Genomic DNA, 19,982 nt, shown 5'->3' with positions numbered 1-19,982 from the left:
TAACATGGCCAATCCACCCTAACCTACACACCCCTGAGCACTCTGGGTAATGTAACATGGCCGATCCACCCTAACCTACACACCCCTGAGCACTCTGGGTAATGTAACATGGCCAATCCACCCTAACCTACACACCCCTGAGCACTCTGGGTAATGTAACATGGCCAATCCACCCGAACCTACACATCCCTGAGCACTCTGGGTAATGTAACATGGCCGATCCACCCTAACCTACACATCCCTGAGCACTCTGGGTAATGTAACATGGCCAATCCACCCGAACCTACACACCCCTGAGCACTCTGGGTAATGTAGCACGGCCAATCCACCCAAACCTACACATCCCTGAGCACTCTGGGCAATATAACATGGTCAATCCACCCTAACCTACACACCCCTGAGCACTCTGGGTAATGTAACATGGCCAATCCACCCTAACCTACACACCCCTGAGCACTCTGGGCAATGTAACATGGCCGATCCACCCTAACCTACACACCCCTGAGCACTCTGGGTAATGTAACATGGCCACTCCACCCTAACCTACACATTCCTGAGCACTCTGGGTAATGTAACATGGCCAATCCACCCGAACCTACACATCCCTGAGCACTCTGGGTAATGTAACATGGCCAATCCACCCGAACCTACACATCCCTGAGCACTCTGGGCAATGTAACATGGCCAATCCACCCTAACCTACACACCCCTGAGCACTCTGAGTAATGTAACATGGCCAATCCACCCTAACCTACACACCCCTGAGCACTCTGGGTAATGTAACATGGCCACTCCACCCTAACCTACACATTCCTGAGCACTCTGGGTAATGTAACATGGCCAATCCACCCGAACCTACACATCCCTGAGCACTCTGGGTAATGTAACATGGCCAATCCACCCGAACCTACACATCCCTGAGCACTCTGGGCAATGTAACATGGCCGATCCACCCTAACCTACACGTCCCTGAGCACTCTGGGTAATGTAACATGGCCAATCCACCCGAACCTACACACCCCTGAGCACTCTGGGCAATGTAACATGGCCGATCCACCCTAACCTACACACCCCTGAGCACTCTGGGTAATGTAACATGGCCAATCCACCCGAACCTACACATCCCTGAGCACTCTGGGTAATGTAACATGGCCAATCCACCCGAACCTACACATCCCTGAGCACTCTGGGTAATGTAACATGGCCAATCCACCCGAACCTACACATCCCTGAGCACTCTGGGTAATGTAACATGGCCAATCCACCCGAACCTACACATCCCTGAGCACTCTGGGCAATGTAACATGGCCGATCCACCCTAACCTACACGTCCCTGAGCACTCTGGGTAATGTAACATGGCCAATCCACCCTAACCTACACACCCCTGAGCACTCTGGGTAATGTAACATGGTCAATCCACCCAAACCTACACATCCCTGAGCACTCTGGGTAATGTAACATGGCCAATCCACCCTAACCTACACACCCCTGAGCACTCTGGGTAATGTAACATGGCCAATCCACCCGAACCTACACATCCCTGAGCACTCTGGGTAATGTAACATGGCCGATCCACCCTAACCTACACATCCCTGAGCACTCTGGGTAATGTAACATGGCCAATCCACCCGAACCTACACACCCCTGAGCACTCTGGGTAATGTAGCACGGCCAATCCACCCGAACCTACACATCCCTGAGCACTCTGGGCAATGTAACATGGCCGATCCACCCTAACCTACACATCCCTGAGCACTCTGGGTAATGTAACATGGCCGATCCACCCGAACCTACACATCCCTGAGCACTCTGGGCAATGTAACATGGCCGATCCACCCTAACCTACACATCCCTGAGCACTCTGGGCAATATAACATGGCCGATCCACCCTAACCTACACATCCCTGAGCACTCTGGGCAATATAACATGGCCGATCCACCCTAACCTACACATCCCTGAGCACTCTGGGCAATGTAGCATGGCCAGTCCACCCTAACCTACACATCCCTGAACACTCTGGGCAATGTAACATGGCCAATCCACCCTAACCTACACATCCCTGAACACTCTGGGCAATGTAACATGGTCAATCCACCCTAACCTACACATCCCTGAACACTCTGGGCAATGTAACATGGCCAATCCACCCTAACCTACACATCCCTGAGCACTCTGGGCAATGTAACATGGCCAATCCACCCTAACCTACACATTCCTGAGCACTCTGGGCAATGTAACATGGCCAATCCACCCTAACCTACACATCCCTGAGCACTCTGGGCAATGTAACACGGCAAATCCACCCTAACCTACACATTCCTGAGCACTCTGGGCAATGTAACATGGCCAATCCACCCTAACCTACACATCCCTGAGCACTCTGGGCAATATAACATGGCCGATCCACCCTAACCTACACATCCCTGAGCACTCTGGGCAATGTAACATGGCAAATCCACCCTAACCTACACATCCCTGAGCACTCTGGGTAATGTAACATGGCCAATCCACCCTAACCTACACATCCCTGAGCACTCTGGGCAATGTAACATGGCCGATCCACCCTAACCTACACATCCCTGAGCACTCTGGGTAATGTAGCACGGCCAACCACCCTAACCTACACATCCCTGAGCACTCTGGGCAATGTAACATGGCCAATCCGCCCTAACCTACACATCCCTGAGCACTCTGGGTAATGTAGCACGGCCAACCACCCTAACCTACACACCTTTAGACTGTGGGAGGAAACCCACACAGACACGGGGAGAATGTGCAAACCCCACCCAGGCAGTCAGTCGCGCCATCCCACTTGTGGGTTACTCTTCGGAGGGTCAATGTTGAAGTGTTGGGCCAAAGACTTGTGGGTCAGAGGGTGAGGGTTTGGACCTAGCTGTCATCCAGGCTGACAAGACAGACAGGATAGCGAGGGAATGCTACACTGCCATTAATGCCATCTTTCCCCAGAACCTGCCTGCATCTAATACTCACGGGGAATGATGAGGCCCTCTGAGCTCATGCTGAAGGAGAGAATAGACTTCTCCGGCTGAGTATCCAAGTTGGAATTTCTTTCCGACCCAAACACTGCATTACAGATGTAGCAAACTCCGGGGATGCCGAGAGGTCAGAAATAGGAAATGGAAGTGCTTGAGTGGTACAGTCCCTCTGTGGTTAGCACTGCTGCCTCACCACACCAGGGACCCGTGTTCGATTGCACATTCTCCCCGTGTTCATGAGAGGTTTCTCCTGGTGCTCTGGTTTCTTCCCACTGTCCAAAGATGTGCAGCTGAGTTGGTTTGACCGTGCTAAATTGCCCATAGTGTTCAGAGATGTGCAGGTTAGATGGGTTAGCCATGGAAAATGCAGGGTTACAGGGGGATAGTGTGGGGAGCTGAGTCTGGGTGGGCTGCTCTCCGGAGTGTCGATATAGACGAGATGGGCCAAATGGACTCTTTCTGCACTGCAGGGATTGTATGATTCCATTCTGTGAAACATCTTGAGTCCGAAATAAATCATCTTCAGAATTGCTACTTTAAATGGCACATGGTAATGGCTGTACTGAGTTTATATTTACACGTGGATTAATGTGTTCTGTGGTGAATTCGGGGACAGGGTTAAGCTGGAACAGTATTACCTGAACACCATCAGCATTATTATCTATTTAGGTGCTAACAGTTAAGAATGAGAGGCAGCTAACAGCCAGTCGGAGCACTGTTACTCACAGAGAGCACCTACTGTCCGCCTTCCCTGCCTGTAGGCATGTCATTGCTAATAACAGCAAATTAACATAAAACACAAACACTTAGGGAGAGAAAGTTCTTGCTCCTTCTCTGTCTCCTGCAGGTGATCCAAATCGATCCAGACGTTCACCATGTTTACATTAAAGAAAACAAGGCTCCATTAAATCTCAATCCACTTAACCCTTTATGGTGTGACCTTCTAGTAGTTTTCTCAGTACAAACCATACACATTGGCCGGACTGTCAGCGATAGGAACTGAAATGGTTGTCGGTCTGTGTGAACATGTTGGTGTTTTGCAGCAGAGAATTCAAGAATGAATGTGATATCATTCTTCAGGCTAATGGGATCAAAGGGAATGGGGAGTAAGTGGGAACAGGGGATTGAGTTGGATGATCATATTGAACGGCACTACAGGCTGCTAGAACAGCCTCCTGCTGCCCCAATTCCCTGCGTTTCTTTCTGAGCTGTAACTTATTCGGAGACTTTGTCCTCTGGTTTGAGAGAAGCATCTCCCCAGTCAGGAATAACATCGTTTCAGCATCTATCCTGTTGAGTCCTGGAAGAATTCTGTTAGCTTCATTGATGTCCACCACTTTGTGGGTATTTTTAGTTAAACCCCATTGTGGAGCGTGTGGGCGTTGCTGCCTTATTGGCTGTCCCTAGTTGCTCTCGGCCGGAGTGACCATATGGGAGGTGATCAGTGTTGGCCTAGCGTTCAATGCCATCATGTTGTGAACGAATTAGAAAAAAATGCCACATTGCTGTAGGCCAGACCAGGTGAGGATTGACAGGTTTTTTTTCCCCTCCCCTGAAGAACATTAGTGAGATCGATGGGGTTCAACCCTCAACAAATCATAGTTCACAATAAATCAAATTGTTATTGAATTCCAATTCTACCGTCTGCTGAGGTGGGGTTTGAACCTGCATCCCCAGAGCATTTGCTGAGTTTCTGGGACTAACACTCTCGCGATAATACCACGAGGCTGTTGCCTACACCAGGTTTCATGCTCTTGGTCAGCCTGAAAATCCGATTGGAATTTTTACCCGAGTGGGCAGTGGGCATCTCCGGATAAAGGGATTGATTGGATTTTTCTCTTCGTTCTTTCGGTGGGGAGCAGTTGTTGGTGGAAAGGGCAGCATTTCTACAAATCTCATATCTGATGATCTTACAAGCCGTTAAGTTCAAGATAATTGCAGAGGGTAGTTTAGCTTCGGAGGTTTCTAGCACAGAATAAAGGCCCTTTCGCCCATTGAGTCTGTGCCAGTCAAAAGCAACCGCTTAACTGTTCTAATCCCATTTTCCCGCACTCGGTCCGTAGACTTATAAAGGCCCAGTCTTCTTGGTTTCACCTCTGAGAGCAATCCCACCTGCCTCAGCATCCATCTGATAACCTCTTCGTGACATTTACTCCATTGTCAGTGTCTCCTTCTGATGAGGAGACCACCACCACTCAGTACAGCAGCAGCAAGATGTTTTTATTCCTGTACTCAAAGTCTCTCACAATAAAGGCCGACCTCCTGGTGACTTGCTGCACCTGCATCATCGTTTTCAGTGACTCAGGAACCTGGTCACCCAGATTCCTTGGGACATCAATTGTTCCAATCTCACTATTTGGAGATGTCGGTGTTGGACTGGGGTGTACACAGTTAAAAATCACACAACATCAGGTTATAGTCCAGCAGGTTTAATTGGAAGCACACTAGCTTTCGGAGCGACGCTCCGTCATCAGGTGATAGTGGAGGGCTCGATCGTAACACAGAATTTATAGCAAACATTTGCTGTGTGATGGAACTGAAGTTATACATTGAAAAATTGATTGTCTGTTAAGCCTTCCATCTGTTAGAATACAGTGATAGTTTCACTTCTTTCATGTGTAAATCACAAAACCTTTTTTAAAAAGTTGCATTCTCGGGTTAGCTGTTAACAATGGTGATAGTTAGACAATATGTTGAAGGTGTTGGCCCCCTGTGTTCTCTGTCTATGACTCTGATGTTTAGATTGATTCTAACCTAAAAAGTGAGATAACAGTGTTTTACATCCAATCTGACTGTTTTAGAAATAGCCTACACCACCATTCCTCTTACTAAAGTGGGTAGCCTCACACTTATCAAAACCATAGTCCAACTTCAGAAAACGAAATCAGAAATGTAAACAGACATTGCTGGAAAAACTCAGCAGGTCTGGCAGCATCTGTGAAGAGAAGGCCAAGTTAGTGTTTTGGATCCAGTAACTGAAGTTCTTGCTTCCAGAGTATTGATATTGAGAGTGTACAGCATGTTCCCAAGCAGTGATCCTTGCAGCTTTCAGTTGTTTTTCAGTCGGTGCTGAGTGTATGCTCAGGTAGTGCGATGACTCAGTGGTTAGCACTGCTGCCTCACTCTGTCAGGGACCTCGGGCAACGATTTGGAGTTTGCACGTTCTCCCTGTGTCTGTGTGGGTCCCCTCCGGGTGCTCTGGTTTCCTCCCACAGTCCAAAGATATGCAGGTTAGGTAGATCAGCCCAGAGTGGCCAGGCTGGGGGGACTAGCCATGGGAATTACAGGGTTGGGGGGGTTGGGTCTGGGTGGGATGCTCTTCGGAGGGTCAGTGTGGACTCGATTCACCGAACGGCCTGCTTCCACACTGTAGGGATTCAGTGATTCTCTGCTCCCTGTGCCCTGAATGTGCTGTAATTTTGGTTATCCATCAGTTGCTATCTTTGACATAAAAATATTCCCAGAGTAAACACGGTGGTGCCGCTGGCCCGGCCACGCTGTGATTTGATTTTCCCTCCGGGATTCCCTGGTCCCTCACACCAGATGACCTGCTGACCAGTCTCTCCCTCAAACCGGTTCCACATGCTTCAGTCACCATCACCGTATACACAATCGTTGTGCCCCCTTCCTTCATTTCTGTGGCGCCACTTGCAGTTCACCTGACCCAGTGTAGCAGAGCGAGGTATTCTAGGTAATTCCAATTCATTGGCGTTTGAGCTGTTTGAGCTGTTTGAGCTGTTTGAGTTGTTTGAGCGGTTTGAGCGGTTTGAGCTGTTTGAGTTGTTTGAGCGGTTTGAGCTGTTTGAGTTGTTTGAGCTGTTTGAGCGGTTTGAGCTGTTTGAGAGGTGAGAGGAGGTTTTACAAGAGTGATAGGATGGACTCTTGCTGGTTATTTGGAGATTGCGACAATGAGATCATGTAAACGTTCCCTATCATTTGGTTCTTTAAGATTTGATGAGAAATAAGGCCAATTAACCCTTTACTGTTGAAGCTGAAAATCCAGACCCAGGAAGAGTTCGCTGTTGGCCGTTAAGCCATTGTCTTCAGAGACGAGGCTGTTACTCTGCTCTTGAATTTTTACCATTTTGCTCAAAACCCCTCTGACCACAACTTTTAAACATTCTTCTGCATTTTAATTCCTTAATTATGTTGGTGAGAAGGCCCCCTTTGTATATTTGCAGAAGGATACCAAGAGTTGAGAGTGTGAGGCAATGAGAAAGACAGAGTGGGCTCTGTTTTGCTGTGACCCGCAGAGTCGCAGAGCCTCAGTCTATGACCTCTGACCCATGACGAACAATTTGAGTGCAGAGACTGTCGCCAACAGACTCGCAGCTGGCCCCTCACTGCTGCTGCTTGATATTTGTCTCCTCTCTGACATTCTGTCTCTCCAAAGGCCACATGCAGTTTCCTTGCTCCTCACTTCCCCATCTGGAAGCTAAACTTTCACTCACATTGTCTCTCACTACTCACTGCACAACAGCATGTTGGTAGCTCTGGGAAACCAGTCGCCACGTCAACACCCGCCACACTTCGAGTCAGAGAGATGTCCAGCACGGAAACAGACCCTTCGGTCCAACCCGTCCATGCTGACCAGCTATCCCAACCCAGTCTAGTCCCACCTGCTACATGCTCTTTCTTCAAGCCAGCAGCCCACCATTTCAGCCACCTCTTATTGATGGGGAGTGTATTTCTCGCAGTTTGGGAAAAATTGGTGGATTATTAATCACAAACTGAAGTGGAGATTCTGTCACGTGAAGAGGTGCAGGAGTTGGGCTGGGTGGTGGAGGAAGGGGTCTTCATGTTAAACCATAGAAGAGAACAGCGCAGGAACTGGCCTTTCTGCCCCAATGCTGCACTGATCATGAAGGCAGGTGAAACGAATCCCTCCTGCCTGCCCGTTGTCCATATCTCCCCGATTCCTCACTTATTGATGTGTTTATCGAAAAGGCCTGTCATATCGATCTGCAGCACTAACCCTGTGTAAAAACAAAACCTGTCCCTCACATCTCCTTTGAACTTTCCCCCCTCTCACTTTAAATTCATGCCCTCTAGTATTATATATGTTGTGCCTACCATTGAGGTAGTGACAGCCACAGACACTATCTGCTGTAGGTTAACGATTAGATTAGATTAGATTACTTACAGTGTGGAAACAGGCCCTTCGGTCCAACAAGTCCACACCGACCCGTCGAAGCGCAACCCACCCATACCCCTACATTTACCCCTTACCTAACACTACGGGCAATTTAGCATGGCCCATTCACCTGACCCGCACGTTTTTGGACTGTGGGAGGAAACCGGAGCACCCGGAGGAAACCCACGCAGACACGGGGAGAACGTGCAAACTCCACACAGTGGGCCGCCTGAGTCGGGAACTGAACCCGGGTCTCAGGTGCTGTGAGGCAGCAGTGCTAACCACTGTGCCACCCACAGGAGGCTCCGTTAAGGAAGGGGAAAACCATTTTCCCACGCAGCATGTAGCTAGGGTCTGAAATGCAATGCTGGGGAGTGTGGTGGGGCAAGGGTCAGTTGAGGCAGACATTCTTTCTGAATAATAGGCAGGGGATGGCACAAAGTCAGAATGTCCAGAGTGCCAGTACAGTCGTGATGGCCCGAAAGGCCTCGTTCTGCATGGTAACACCTCTGTCATTCGGGTGAGTCAGATTTGGATCCAGCCCTGGTGTTTGTGTTTGGAGGTGGGATTGGGATGATTGCTGAAGTAACCTTCTCTCTCTCTCGATGGTTTACAGAATGTGAGGAAGCTGCTGCAGAATCCCAAAGTGTCAGACTTGGATGCAGTGAGGCTGGTGATGCTCTATGCTCTGCGTTACGAACATCACAGCAACAGTAACCTGGCCTCACTGATGGAGGCTCTGACCCGGAAGGGTGTACCAGACAAGTACAAGCAGGTGAGTGTTGGCCTGGTGCACGGTCACAGTGGCAATCCTGCATTATTCTCTCGGTGGGATTGTTCACTTTAATCGTTAATCCATGTACAATCGTCCCCACCATTTTCACACAGGACGAGAATCTGCTGACTGCCTCTTCCAGTTCGCTGCTCAATCATAAAACCTTGAGCAAGGCCAGGCCATTCCAGTACTGGTGGGGACAGGTCTGTCCCTGTATAACACTGGGGTACAGTACTGGTGGGGACAGGTCTGTCCCTGTATAACACTGGGGTACAGTACTGGTGGGGACAGGTCTGTCACTGTATATCACTGGGGTACAGTACTGGTGGGGACAGGTCTGTCCCTGTATATCACTGGGGTACAGTACTGGTGGGGACAGGTCTGTCCCTGTATAACACTGGGGTACAGTACTGGTGGGGACAGGTCTGTCACTGTATAACACTGGGGTACAGTACTGGTGGGGACAGGTCTGTCACTGTATAATACTGGGGTACAGTACTGGTGGGGACAGGTCTGTCCCTGTATAACACTGGGGTACAGTACTGGTGGGGACAGGTCTGTCACTGTATAACACTGGGGTACAGTACTGGTGGGGACAGGTCTGTCACTGTATAACACTGGGGTACAGTACTGGTGGGGACAGGTCTGTCACTGTATAACACTGGGATACAGTACTGGTGGGGACAGGCCTGTCCCTGTATAACGCTGGGATACAGTCCTGGTGGGGACAGGTCTGTCACTGTATAACACTGGGATACAGTACTGGTGTGGACAGGTCTGTCCCTGTATAACACTGGGGTACAGTACTGGTGGGGACAGGTCTGTCACTGTATAACACTGGGATACAGTACTGGTGGGGACAGGTCTGTCCCTGTATAACACTGGGATACAGTACTGGTGGGGACAGGTCTGTCCCTGTATAACACTGGGGTACAGTACTGGTGGGGACAGGTCTGTCCCTGTATAACACTGGGGTACAGTACTGGTGGGGGACAGGTGAATTGGCCATGCTGAATTGCCTGTAGTGCTAGGTAAGGGGTAAATGTTGGGGGAATGGGTGTGTTGCGGTTCGGAGGGTCGGTGTGGACGTGTTGGGCCGAAGGGCCTGTTTCCACACGGTAAGTAATGTAATGTTGAGGTGTATGGGATAGCAGAGGTGGGGTTCGGTGTGTCAGTGTTGAACAGTCAGTTTCCCCCCCCCCCCTCTCTCTCTCTGTCCCAGTTAGTGTCGGTGGTTGTGGAATACGCCGGGAAACGAATCCGGGGAAGTGACCTGGTCACCACGAAGGATGCTGTCGCCATCACCAAGCAGTTCTTCAAAGGATTGAAGGTACAAGAGTGATACCCTCGGTGTGACTGACCCCTGACCCTCGGTGTGACTGACCCCTGACCCTCGGTGTGACTGACCCTGACCCTCGGTGTGACTGACCCCTGACCCTCGGTGTGACTGACCCCTTACCCCTCAGTGTGAGTGACCCCTGACCCTCGGTGTGACTGACCCCTTACCCCTCGGTGTGACTGACCCCTTACCCCTCGGTGTGACTGACCCCTGACCCTCGGTGTGACTGACCCCTGACCCTCGGTGTGACTGACCCCTTACCCCTCGATGTTACTGACCCCTGACCCTCGGTGTGACTGACCCCTCCCCCTCGGTGTGACAGACCCCTTACCCCTCGGTGTTACAGACCCCTGACCCTCTGTGTGACTGACCGCTCCCCCTCGGTGTGACAGACCCCTGACCCTCGGTGTGACAGACCCCTCCCCTTTGGTGTGACTGACCCCTGACCCCCGGAGTGACTGACCCCCCCCCCTCGGTGTGACTGACCCCTGACCCTCGGTGTGACTGACCCCTTACCCCTCGGTGTGACTGACCCCTTACCCCTCGGTGTGACAGACCCCTGACCCTCGGTGTGACTGACCCCTTACCCCTCGGTGTGACAGACCCCTGACCCTCGGTGTGACAGATCCCTGACCCTCTGTGTGACTGACCGCTCCCCCTCGGTGTGACAGACCCCTTACCCCTCGGTGTGACAGACCCCTTACCCCTCGGTGTGACAGACCCCTGACCCTCGGTGTGACAGACCCCTGACCCTCGGTGTGACTGACCGCTTCCCCTCGGTGTGACAGACCCCTGACCCTCGGTGTGACAGACCCCTCCCCTTTGGTGTGACTGACCCCTGACCCCCGGAGTGACTGACCCCCCCCCCTCGGTGTGACTGACCCCTGACCCTCGGTGTGACTGACACCTTACCCCTCGGTGTGACTGACCCCTCCCCCTCGGTGTGACTGACCCCTTACCCCTCGGTGTGACAGACCCCTTACCCCTCGGTGTGACAGACCCCTGACCCTCGGTGTGACAGACCCCTGACCCTCTGTGTGACTGACCGCTCCCCCTCGGTGTGACAGACCCCTGACCCTCGGTGTGACAGACCCCTGACCCTCGGTGTGACAGACCCCTCCCCTTTGGTGTGACTGACCCCTGACCCCCGGAGTGACTGACCCCCCCCTCGGTGTGACTGACCCCTGACCCTCGGTGTGACTGACCCCTTACCCCTCGGTGTGACTGACCCCTTACCCCTCGGTATGACTGACCCCTGACCCTCGGTGTGACTGACCCCTTACCCCTCGGTGTGACAGACCCCTGACCCTCGGTGTGACAGACCCCTGACCCTCTGTGTGACTGACTGCTCCCCCTCGGTGTGACAGACCCCTGACCCTCGGTGTGACAGACCCCTTACCCCTCGGTGTGACAGACCCCATACCCTCTGTGTGACTGACTGCTCCCCCTCGGTGTGACAGACCCCTGACCCTCGGTGTGACAGACCCCTTACCCCTCGGTGTGACAGACCCCATACCCTCTGTGTGACTGACTGCTCCCCCTCGGTGTGACAGACCCCTGACCCTCGGTGTGACAGACCCCTCCCCTTTGGTGTGACTGACCCCTGACCCCCGGAGTGACTGACCCCCCCTTCGGTGTGACTGACCCCTGACCCTCGGTGTGACTGACCCCTGACCCTTGGAGTGACAGGGACCCCTCCCTCTCGGTGTGACTGACCCCTGGGGAGATGCTGTCAGAGTGACCCAAGGGGAGGACAGTAACACACCGCCTTCTGTGTCCAGGGGATTGAAAATGTCTACACCCAGCACCAGCCCCTGCTGCAGGACAGCCTGGACCAGCTGATCAAAGGAAAGCTGAGGGACAGTCAGTACCCGTACCTCGGGCCGAGTACACTCCGAGACCGGTAAGGACAGGCTCCTGGGGGTGGGGAGGGGTGGGGGTCAACACCACACTGGGAACAGGCCTGCACATCGCTCATCGCTCTCCACACCGACTGGACAGGGAGGGAGGGTCAGCCCCTTCAGGAGGGAGAGGGGGACCCCGTATCCCAGTGAGAGAGGGTCAGTCCCTTCAGGACGGGGAGGGAGACCCCGTATCCCAGTGAGAGAGGGAGGGTCAGCCCCTTCAAGACGGGGAGGGAGACCCCGTACCCCAGTGAGAGAGGGTCAGCCCCTTCAGGACGGGGAGGGAGACCCTGTACCCCAGTGAGAGAGGGAGGGTCAGCCCCTTCAGGATGGGGAGGGAGACCCTGTACCCCAGTGAGAGAGGGAGGGTCAACCCCTTCAGGACGGGGAGGGAGACCCCGTACCTCAGTGAGAGAGGGTCAGCCCCTTCAGGACAGGCAAGGAGACCCTGTACCCCAGTGAGAGAGGGAGGGTCAGCCCCTTCAGGACGGGGAGGGAGACCCCGTATCCCAGTGAGAGAGGGAGGGTCAGCCCCTTCAGGACGGGGAGGGAGACCCCGTATCCCAGTGAGAGAGGGAGGGTCAGCCCCTTCAGGACGGGGAGGGAGACCCCGTATCCCAGTGAGAGAGGGAGGGTCAGCCCCTTCAGGACGGGGAGGGAGACCCCGTATCCCAGTGAGAGAGGGAGGGTCAGCCCCTTCAGGACGGGGAGGGAGACCCCGTATCCCAGTGAGAGAGGGAGGGTCAGCCCCTTCAGGACGGGGAGGGAGACCCCGTATCCCAGTGAGAGAGGGAGGTTCAGCCCCTTCAGGACAGGGAGGGAGACCCCGTATCCCAGTGAGAGAGGGTGGGTCAGTCCCTTCAGGACGGGGAGGGAGACCCCGTATCCCAGTGAGAGAGGGAGGGTCAGCCCCTTCAGGACAGGGAGGGGGACCCCGTATCCCAGTGAGAGAGGGAGGGTCAGCCCCTTCAGGACGGGGAGGGGGACCCTGTACCCCAGTGAGAGAGGGAGGGTCAGCCCCTTCAGGACAGGGAGGGGGACCCCGTATCCCAGTGAGAGAGGGAGGGTCAGCCCCTTCAGGACGGGGAGGGGGACCCTGTACCCCAGTGAGAGAGGGAGGAATGGGAGATGAAATTGTGAAAAGCAGCCAAAAACAGAATAGTTGGTGAAGCTCAGCGAGTCTGTCTGCAGCTTGGCGGTGAAAGCAGAGTTGATGTTTCAGGTCAGGTCCGTTGTTGTGAAGAAGGGGTTAGGATTCCTCTCCCTCGAAGGATCCAGCCAGACCTGCTGAGATTCTCCGGAGTTTGGTCCCATATTTGCAGCTTCTGCAGGTCGTTGGTATTTCCAGCCGATCAGGAAAAAAAAGGACCCTTTGTGTTTGTACAATTATTTAAAAATGCTGTCAACGGGAAAAGTTACAGGTCATTCTGATAGATGTGTACAAATTACCGTCAGTTCACCAAAAACCCAGGTATGGCAGGAGAGGGTTAGAGCTGTTTTGGGAAGATTTCACAATAATTTTCATCGTTTTGCTATCACTGGATATCCTGGTCAATCGTTTATCCCTGCATACCTTGCATGGGATTTTGGATTCCCTCTGTCACTTAGGGTACAGGCTCTTTATTGTGACATTCACGCGCTGACCCCCGCTCCCTGTGTCTGTCCCGCACTGACCCCTGCTCCCTGTGTCTCCCCCACACTGACCCCTGCTCCCTGTGTCTCTCCCACACTGATCCCTGCTCCCTGTGTCTCCCCCACACTGATCCCTGCTCCCTGTGTCTCCCCCACACTGACCCCTGCTCCCTGAGTCTCTCCCACACTGACCCCTGCTCCCTGTGTCTGTCCCACACTGATCCCTGCTCCCTGTGTCTCCCCCACACTGACCCCTGCTCCCTGTGTCTCCCCCACACTGACCCCTGCTCCCTGTGTCTGTCCCACACTGACCCCTGCTCCCTGTGTCTGTCCCACACTGACCCCCGCTCCCTGTGTCTGTCCCACACTGACCCCTGCTCCCTGTGTCTCCCCCACACTGACCCCTGCTCCCTGTGTCTCCCCCACACTGACCCCTGCTCCCTGTGTCTGTCCCACACTGACCCCTGCTCCCTGTGTCTGTCCCACACTGACCTCCGCTCCCTGTGTCTGTCCCACACTGACCCCTGCTCCCTGTGTCTGTCCCACACTGACCCCCGCTCCCTGTGTCTGTCCCACACTGACCCCTGCTCCCTGTGTCTGTCCCACACTGACCCCTGCTCCCTGTGTCTCTCCCACACTGACCCCTGCTCCCTGTGTCTCTCCCACACTGACCCCTGCTCCCTGTGTCTGTCCCACACTGACCCCTGCTCCCTGTGTCTGTCCCACACTGACCCCCGCTCCCTGTGTCTGTCCCACACTGACCCCTGCTCCCTGTGTCTGTCCCACACTGACCCCTGCTCCCTGTGTCTCTCCCACACTGACCCCTGCTCCCTGTGTCTCTCCCACACTGACCCCTGCTCCCTGTGTCTGTCCCACACTGACCCCTGCTCCCTGTGTCTGTCCCACACTGACCCCCGCTCCCTGTGTCTCCCCCACACTGACCCCTGCTCCCCGTGTCTCCCCCACACTGACCCCTGCTCCCTGTGTCTCCCCCACACTGACCCCTGCTCCCTGTGTCTGTCCCACACTGACCCCTGCTCCCTGTGTCTGTCCCACACTGACCCCTGCTCCCTGTGTCTCCCCCACACTGACCCCTGCTCCCTGTGTCTGTCCCACACTGACCCCTGCTCCCTGTGTCTGTCCCACACTGACCCCTGCTCCCTGTGTCTCCCCCACACTGACCCCTGCTCCCTGTGTCTGTCCCACACTGACCCCTGCTCCCTGTGTCTGTCCCACACTGACCCCTGCTCCCTGTGTCTGTCCCACACTGACCCCTGCTCCCTGTGTCTGTCCCACACTGACCCCTGCTCCCTGTGTCTGTCCCACACTGACCCCTGCTCCCTGTGTCTCCCCCACACTGACCCCTGCTCCCTGTGTCTGTCCCACACTGACCCCTGCTCCCTGTGTCTGTCCCACACTGACCCCTGCTCCCTGTGTCTCTCCCACACTGACCCCTGCTCCCTGTGTCTGTCCCACACTGACCCCTGCTCCCTGTGTCTGTCCCACACTGACCCCTGCTCCCTGTGTCTGTCCCACACTGACCCCTGCTCCCTGAGTCTGTCCCACACTGACCCCTGCTCCCTGTGTCTGTCCCACACTGACCCCTGCTCCCTGTGTCTGTCCCACACTGACCCCTGCTCCCTGTGTCTGTCCCACACTGACCCCTGCTCCCTGTGTCTGTCCCACACTGACCCCTGCTCCCTGTGTCTCCCCCACACTGACCCCTGCTCCCTGTGTCTCTCACACACTGACCCCCGCTCCCTGTGTCTGTCCCACACTGACCCCTGCTCCCTGTGTCTGTCCCACACTGACCCCCGCTCCCTGTGTCTGTCCCACACTGATCCCTGCTCCCTGTGTCTGTCCCACACTGACCCCTGCTCCCTGTGTCTGTCCCACACTGACCCCTGCTCCCTGTGTCTGTCCCACACTGACCCCTGCTCCCTGTGTCTGTCCCACACTGACCCCTGCTCCCTGTGTCTGTCCCACACTGACCCCTGCTCCCTGTGTCTGTCCCACACTGACCCCTGCTCCCTGTGTCTCTCCCACACTGACCCCTGCTCCCTGTGTCTGTCCCATACTGACCCCTGCTCCCTGTGTCTGTCCCACACTGACCCCTGCTCCCTGAGTCTGTCCCACACTGACCCCTGCTCCCTGTGTCTGTCCCACACTGACCCCTGCTCCCTGTGTCTGTCCCACACTGACCCCTGCTCCCTGTGTCTGTCCCACACTGACCCCTGCTCCCTGTGTCTGTCCCACACTGACCCCTGCTCCCTGTGTCTCCCCCACACTGACCCCTGCTCCCTGTGTCTCTCACACACTGACCCCCGCTCCCTGTGTCTGTCCCACACTGACCCCTGCTCCCTGTGTCTGTCCCACACTGACCCCCGCTCCCTGTGTCTGTCCCACACTGATCCCTGCTCCCTGTGTCTGTCCCACACTGACCCCTGCTCCCTGTGTCTCTCCCACACTGACCCCTGCTCCCTGTGTCTGTCCCACACTGACCCCTGCTCCCTGTGTCTGTCCCACACTGACCCCTGCTCCCTGTGTCTCCCCCACACTGACCCCTGCTCCCTGTGTCTGTCCCACACTGACCCCTGCTCCCTGTGTCTCTCCCACACTGACCCCTGCTCCCTGTGTCTGTCCCACACTGACCCCTGCTCCCTGTGTCTGTCCCACACTTACCCCTGCTCCCTGTGTCTGTCCCACACTGACCCCTGCTCCCTGTGTCTGTCCCACACTGACCCCTGCTCCCTGTGTCTCCCCCACACTGACCCCTGCTCCCTGTGTCTGTCCCACACTGACCCCTGCTCCCTGTGTCTGTCCCACACTGACCCCTGCTCCCTGTGTCTCCCCCACACTGACCCCTGCTCCCTGTGTCTCCCCCACACTGACCCCTGCTCCCTGTGTCTGTCCCACACTGACCCCTGCTCCCTGTGTCTGTCCCACACTGACCCCCGCTCCCTGTGTCTCCCCCACACTGACCCCTGCTCCCTGTGTCTCCCCCACACTGACCCCTGCTCCCTGAGTCTCCCCCACACTGACCCCTGCTCCCTGTGTCTCCCCCACACTGACCCCTGCTCCCTGTGTCTCCCCCACACTGACCCCTGCTCCCTGTGTCTGTCCCACACTGACCCCTACTCGCAGTGTCTGTCCCACACTGACCCCTGCTCCCTGTGTCTGTCCCACACTGACCCCTGCTCCCTGTGTCTGTCCCACACTGACCCCCGCTCCCTGTGTCTGTCCCACACTGATCCCTGCTCCCTGTGTCTGTCCCACACTGACCCCTGCTCCCTGTGTCTCCCCCACACTGACCCCTGCTCCCTGTGTCTGTCCCACACTGACCCCTGCTCCCTGTGTCTGTCCCACACTGACCCCTGCTCCCTGTGTCTGTCCCACACTGACCCCTGCTCCCTGTGTCTCCCCCACACTGACCCCTGCTCCCTGTGTCTGTCCCACACTGACCCCTGCTCCCTGTGTCTGTCCCACACTGACCTCCGCTCCCTGTGTCTGTCCCACACTGACCCCTGCTCCCTGTGTCTGTCCCACACTGACCCCCGCTCCCTGTGTCTGTCCCACACTGACCCCTGCTCCCTGTGTCTGTCCCACACTGACCCCTGCTCCCTGTGTCTCTCCCACACTGACCCCTGCTCCCTGTGTCTCTCCCACACTGACCCCTGCTCCCTGTGTCTGTCCCACACTGACCCCTGCTCCCTGTGTCTGTCCCACACTGACCCCCGCTCCCTGTGTCTCCCCCACACTGACCCCTGCTCCCCGTGTCTCCCCCACACTGACCCCTGCTCCCTGTGTCTCCCCCACACTGACCCCTGCTCCCTGTGTCTGTCCCACACTGACCCCTGCTCCCTGTGTCTGTCCCACACTGACCCCTGCTCCCTGTGTCTCCCCCACACTGACCCCTGCTCCCTGTGTCTCCCCCACACTGACCCCTGCTCCCTGTGTCTGTCCCACACTGACCCCTGCTCCCTGTGTCTGTCCCACACTGACCCCTGCTCCCTGTGTCTCCCCCACACTGACCCCTGCTCCCTGTGTCTGTCCCACACTGACCCCTGCTCCCTGTGTCTGTCCCACACTGACCCCTGCTCCCTGTGTCTGTCCCACACTGACCCCTGCTCCCTGTGTCTCCCCCACACTGACCCCTGCTCCCTGAGTCTCCCCCACACTGACCCCCGCTCCCTGTGTCTCCCCCACACTGACCCCTGCTCCCTGTGTCTGTCCCACACTGACCCCCGCTCCCTGTGTCTCCCCCACACTGACCCCTGCTCCCTGAGTCTCCCCCACACTGACCCCTGCTCCCTGTGTCTGTCCCACACTGACCCCTGCTCCCTGTGTCTGTCCCACACTGACCCCTGCTCCCTGTGTCTGTCCCACACTGACCCCCGCTCCCTGTGTCTGTCCCACACTGACCCCCGCTCCCTGTGTCTGTCCCACACTGACCCCTGCTCCCTGTGTCTGTCCCACACTGACCCCTGCTCCCTGTGTCTGTCCCACACTGACCCCTGCTCCCTGTGTCTGTCCCACACTGACCCCCGCTCCCTGTGTCTGTCCCACACTGACCCCCGCTCCCTGTGTCTGTCCCACACTGACCCCTGCTCCCTGTGTCTGTCCCACACTGACCCCTGCTCCCTGTGTCTGTCCCACACTGACCCCTGCTCCCTGTGTCTGTCCCACACTGACCCCCGCTCCCTGTGTCTGTCCCACACTGACCCCCGCTCCCTGTGTCTGTCCCACACTGATCCCTGCTCCCTGTGTCTGTCCCACACTGACCCCTGCTCCCTGTGTCTCCCCCACACTGACCCCCGCTCCCTGTGTCTGTCCCACACTGACCCCTGCTCCCTGTGTCTGTCCCACACTGACCCCTGCTCCCTGTGTCTGTCCCACACTGACCCCTGCTCCCTGTGTCTCCCCCACACTGACCCCTGCTCCCTGTGTCTCCCCCACACTGACCCCTGCTCCCTGAGTCTCCCCCACATTGACCCCTGCTCCCTGTGTCTGTCCCACACTGACCCCTGCTCCCTGTGTCTCCCCCACACTGACCCCTGCTCCCCGTGTCTCCCCCACACTGACCCCTGCTCCCTGTGTCTCCCCCACACTGACCCCTGCTCCCTGTGTCTCCCCCACACTGACCCCTGCTCCCTGTGTCTGTCCCACACTGACCCCTGCTCCCTGTGTCTCCCCCACACTGACCCCTGCTCCCCGTGTCTCCCCCACACTGACCCCTGCTCCCTGTGTCTGTCCCACACTGACCCCTACTCGCAGTGTCTGTCCCACACTGACCCCTACTCGCAGTGTCTGTCCCACACTGACCCCTGCTCCCTGAGTCTCCCCCACATTGACCCCTGCTCCCTGTGTCTGTCCCACACTGACCCCTGCTCCCTGTGTCTGTCCCACACTGACCCCTGCTCCCTGTGTCTGTCCCACACTGACCCCTGCTCCCTGTGTCTGTCCCACACTGACCCCTGCTCCCTGTGTCTGTCCCACACTGACCCCTGCTCCCTGTGTCTGTCCCACACTGACCCCTGCTCCCTGTGTCTGTCCCACACTGACCCCTGCTCCCTGTGTCTGTCCCACACTGACCCCTGCTCCCTGTGTCTCCCCCACACTGACCCCTGCTCCCTGTGTCTCCCCCACACTGACCCCTGCTCCCTGTGTCTCCCCCACACTGACCCCTGCTCCCTGTGTCTCTCCCACACTGACCCCTGCTCCCTGTGTCTCTCCCACACTGACCCCTGCTCCCTGTGTCTGTCCCACACTGACCCCTGCTCCCTGTGTCTGTCCCACACTGACCCCTGCTCCCCGTGTCTCCCCCACACTGACCCCTGCTCCCTGTGTCTGTCCCACACTGACCCCTGCTCCCCGTGTCTCCCCCACACTGACCCCTACTCGCAGTGTCTGTCCCACACTGACCCCTGCTCCCCGTGTCTCTCCCACACTGACCCCTGCTCCCTGTGTCTCTCCCACACTGACCCCTGCTCCCTGAGTCTCCCCCACACTGACCCCTGCTCCCTGTGTCTGTCCCACATTGACCCCTGCTCCCTGTGTCTGTCCCACACTGACCCCTGCTCCCCGTGTCTCCCCCACACTGACCCCTGCTCCCTGTGTCTGTCCCACACTGACCCCTGCTCCCTGTGTCTGTCCCACACTGACCCCTGCTCCCTGTGTCTGTCCCACACTGACCCCTGCTC

At 56.3% G+C, this 19,982-nt stretch overlaps 1 protein-coding gene across 1 annotated transcript in view; it reads left to right on the top strand.

Annotated features, from left to right (window-relative positions):
* Positions 1–19,982, top strand: part of vps45 (vacuolar protein sorting 45 homolog) — a 67,606-nt gene that overhangs the window by 30,300 nt on the left and 17,324 nt on the right. The window contains exons 11-13 of the mRNA XM_060820556.1: positions 8,749–8,907; positions 10,130–10,237; positions 12,028–12,149. Coding sequence (XP_060676539.1) covers positions 8,749–8,907; positions 10,130–10,237; positions 12,028–12,149 — 389 coding nt within the window. The remainder of the gene's footprint in view (positions 1–8,748; positions 8,908–10,129; positions 10,238–12,027; positions 12,150–19,982) is intronic.

This window comes from Hemiscyllium ocellatum, chromosome 50 (genome assembly GCF_020745735.1).
Source record: "Hemiscyllium ocellatum isolate sHemOce1 chromosome 50, sHemOce1.pat.X.cur, whole genome shotgun sequence".
Classification (NCBI taxonomy): Eukaryota; Metazoa; Chordata; class Chondrichthyes; order Orectolobiformes; family Hemiscylliidae; genus Hemiscyllium; species Hemiscyllium ocellatum.
Note: the sequence above shows the minus strand (reverse complement) of the source record. Positions and strands in the feature narration are given on the sequence as shown.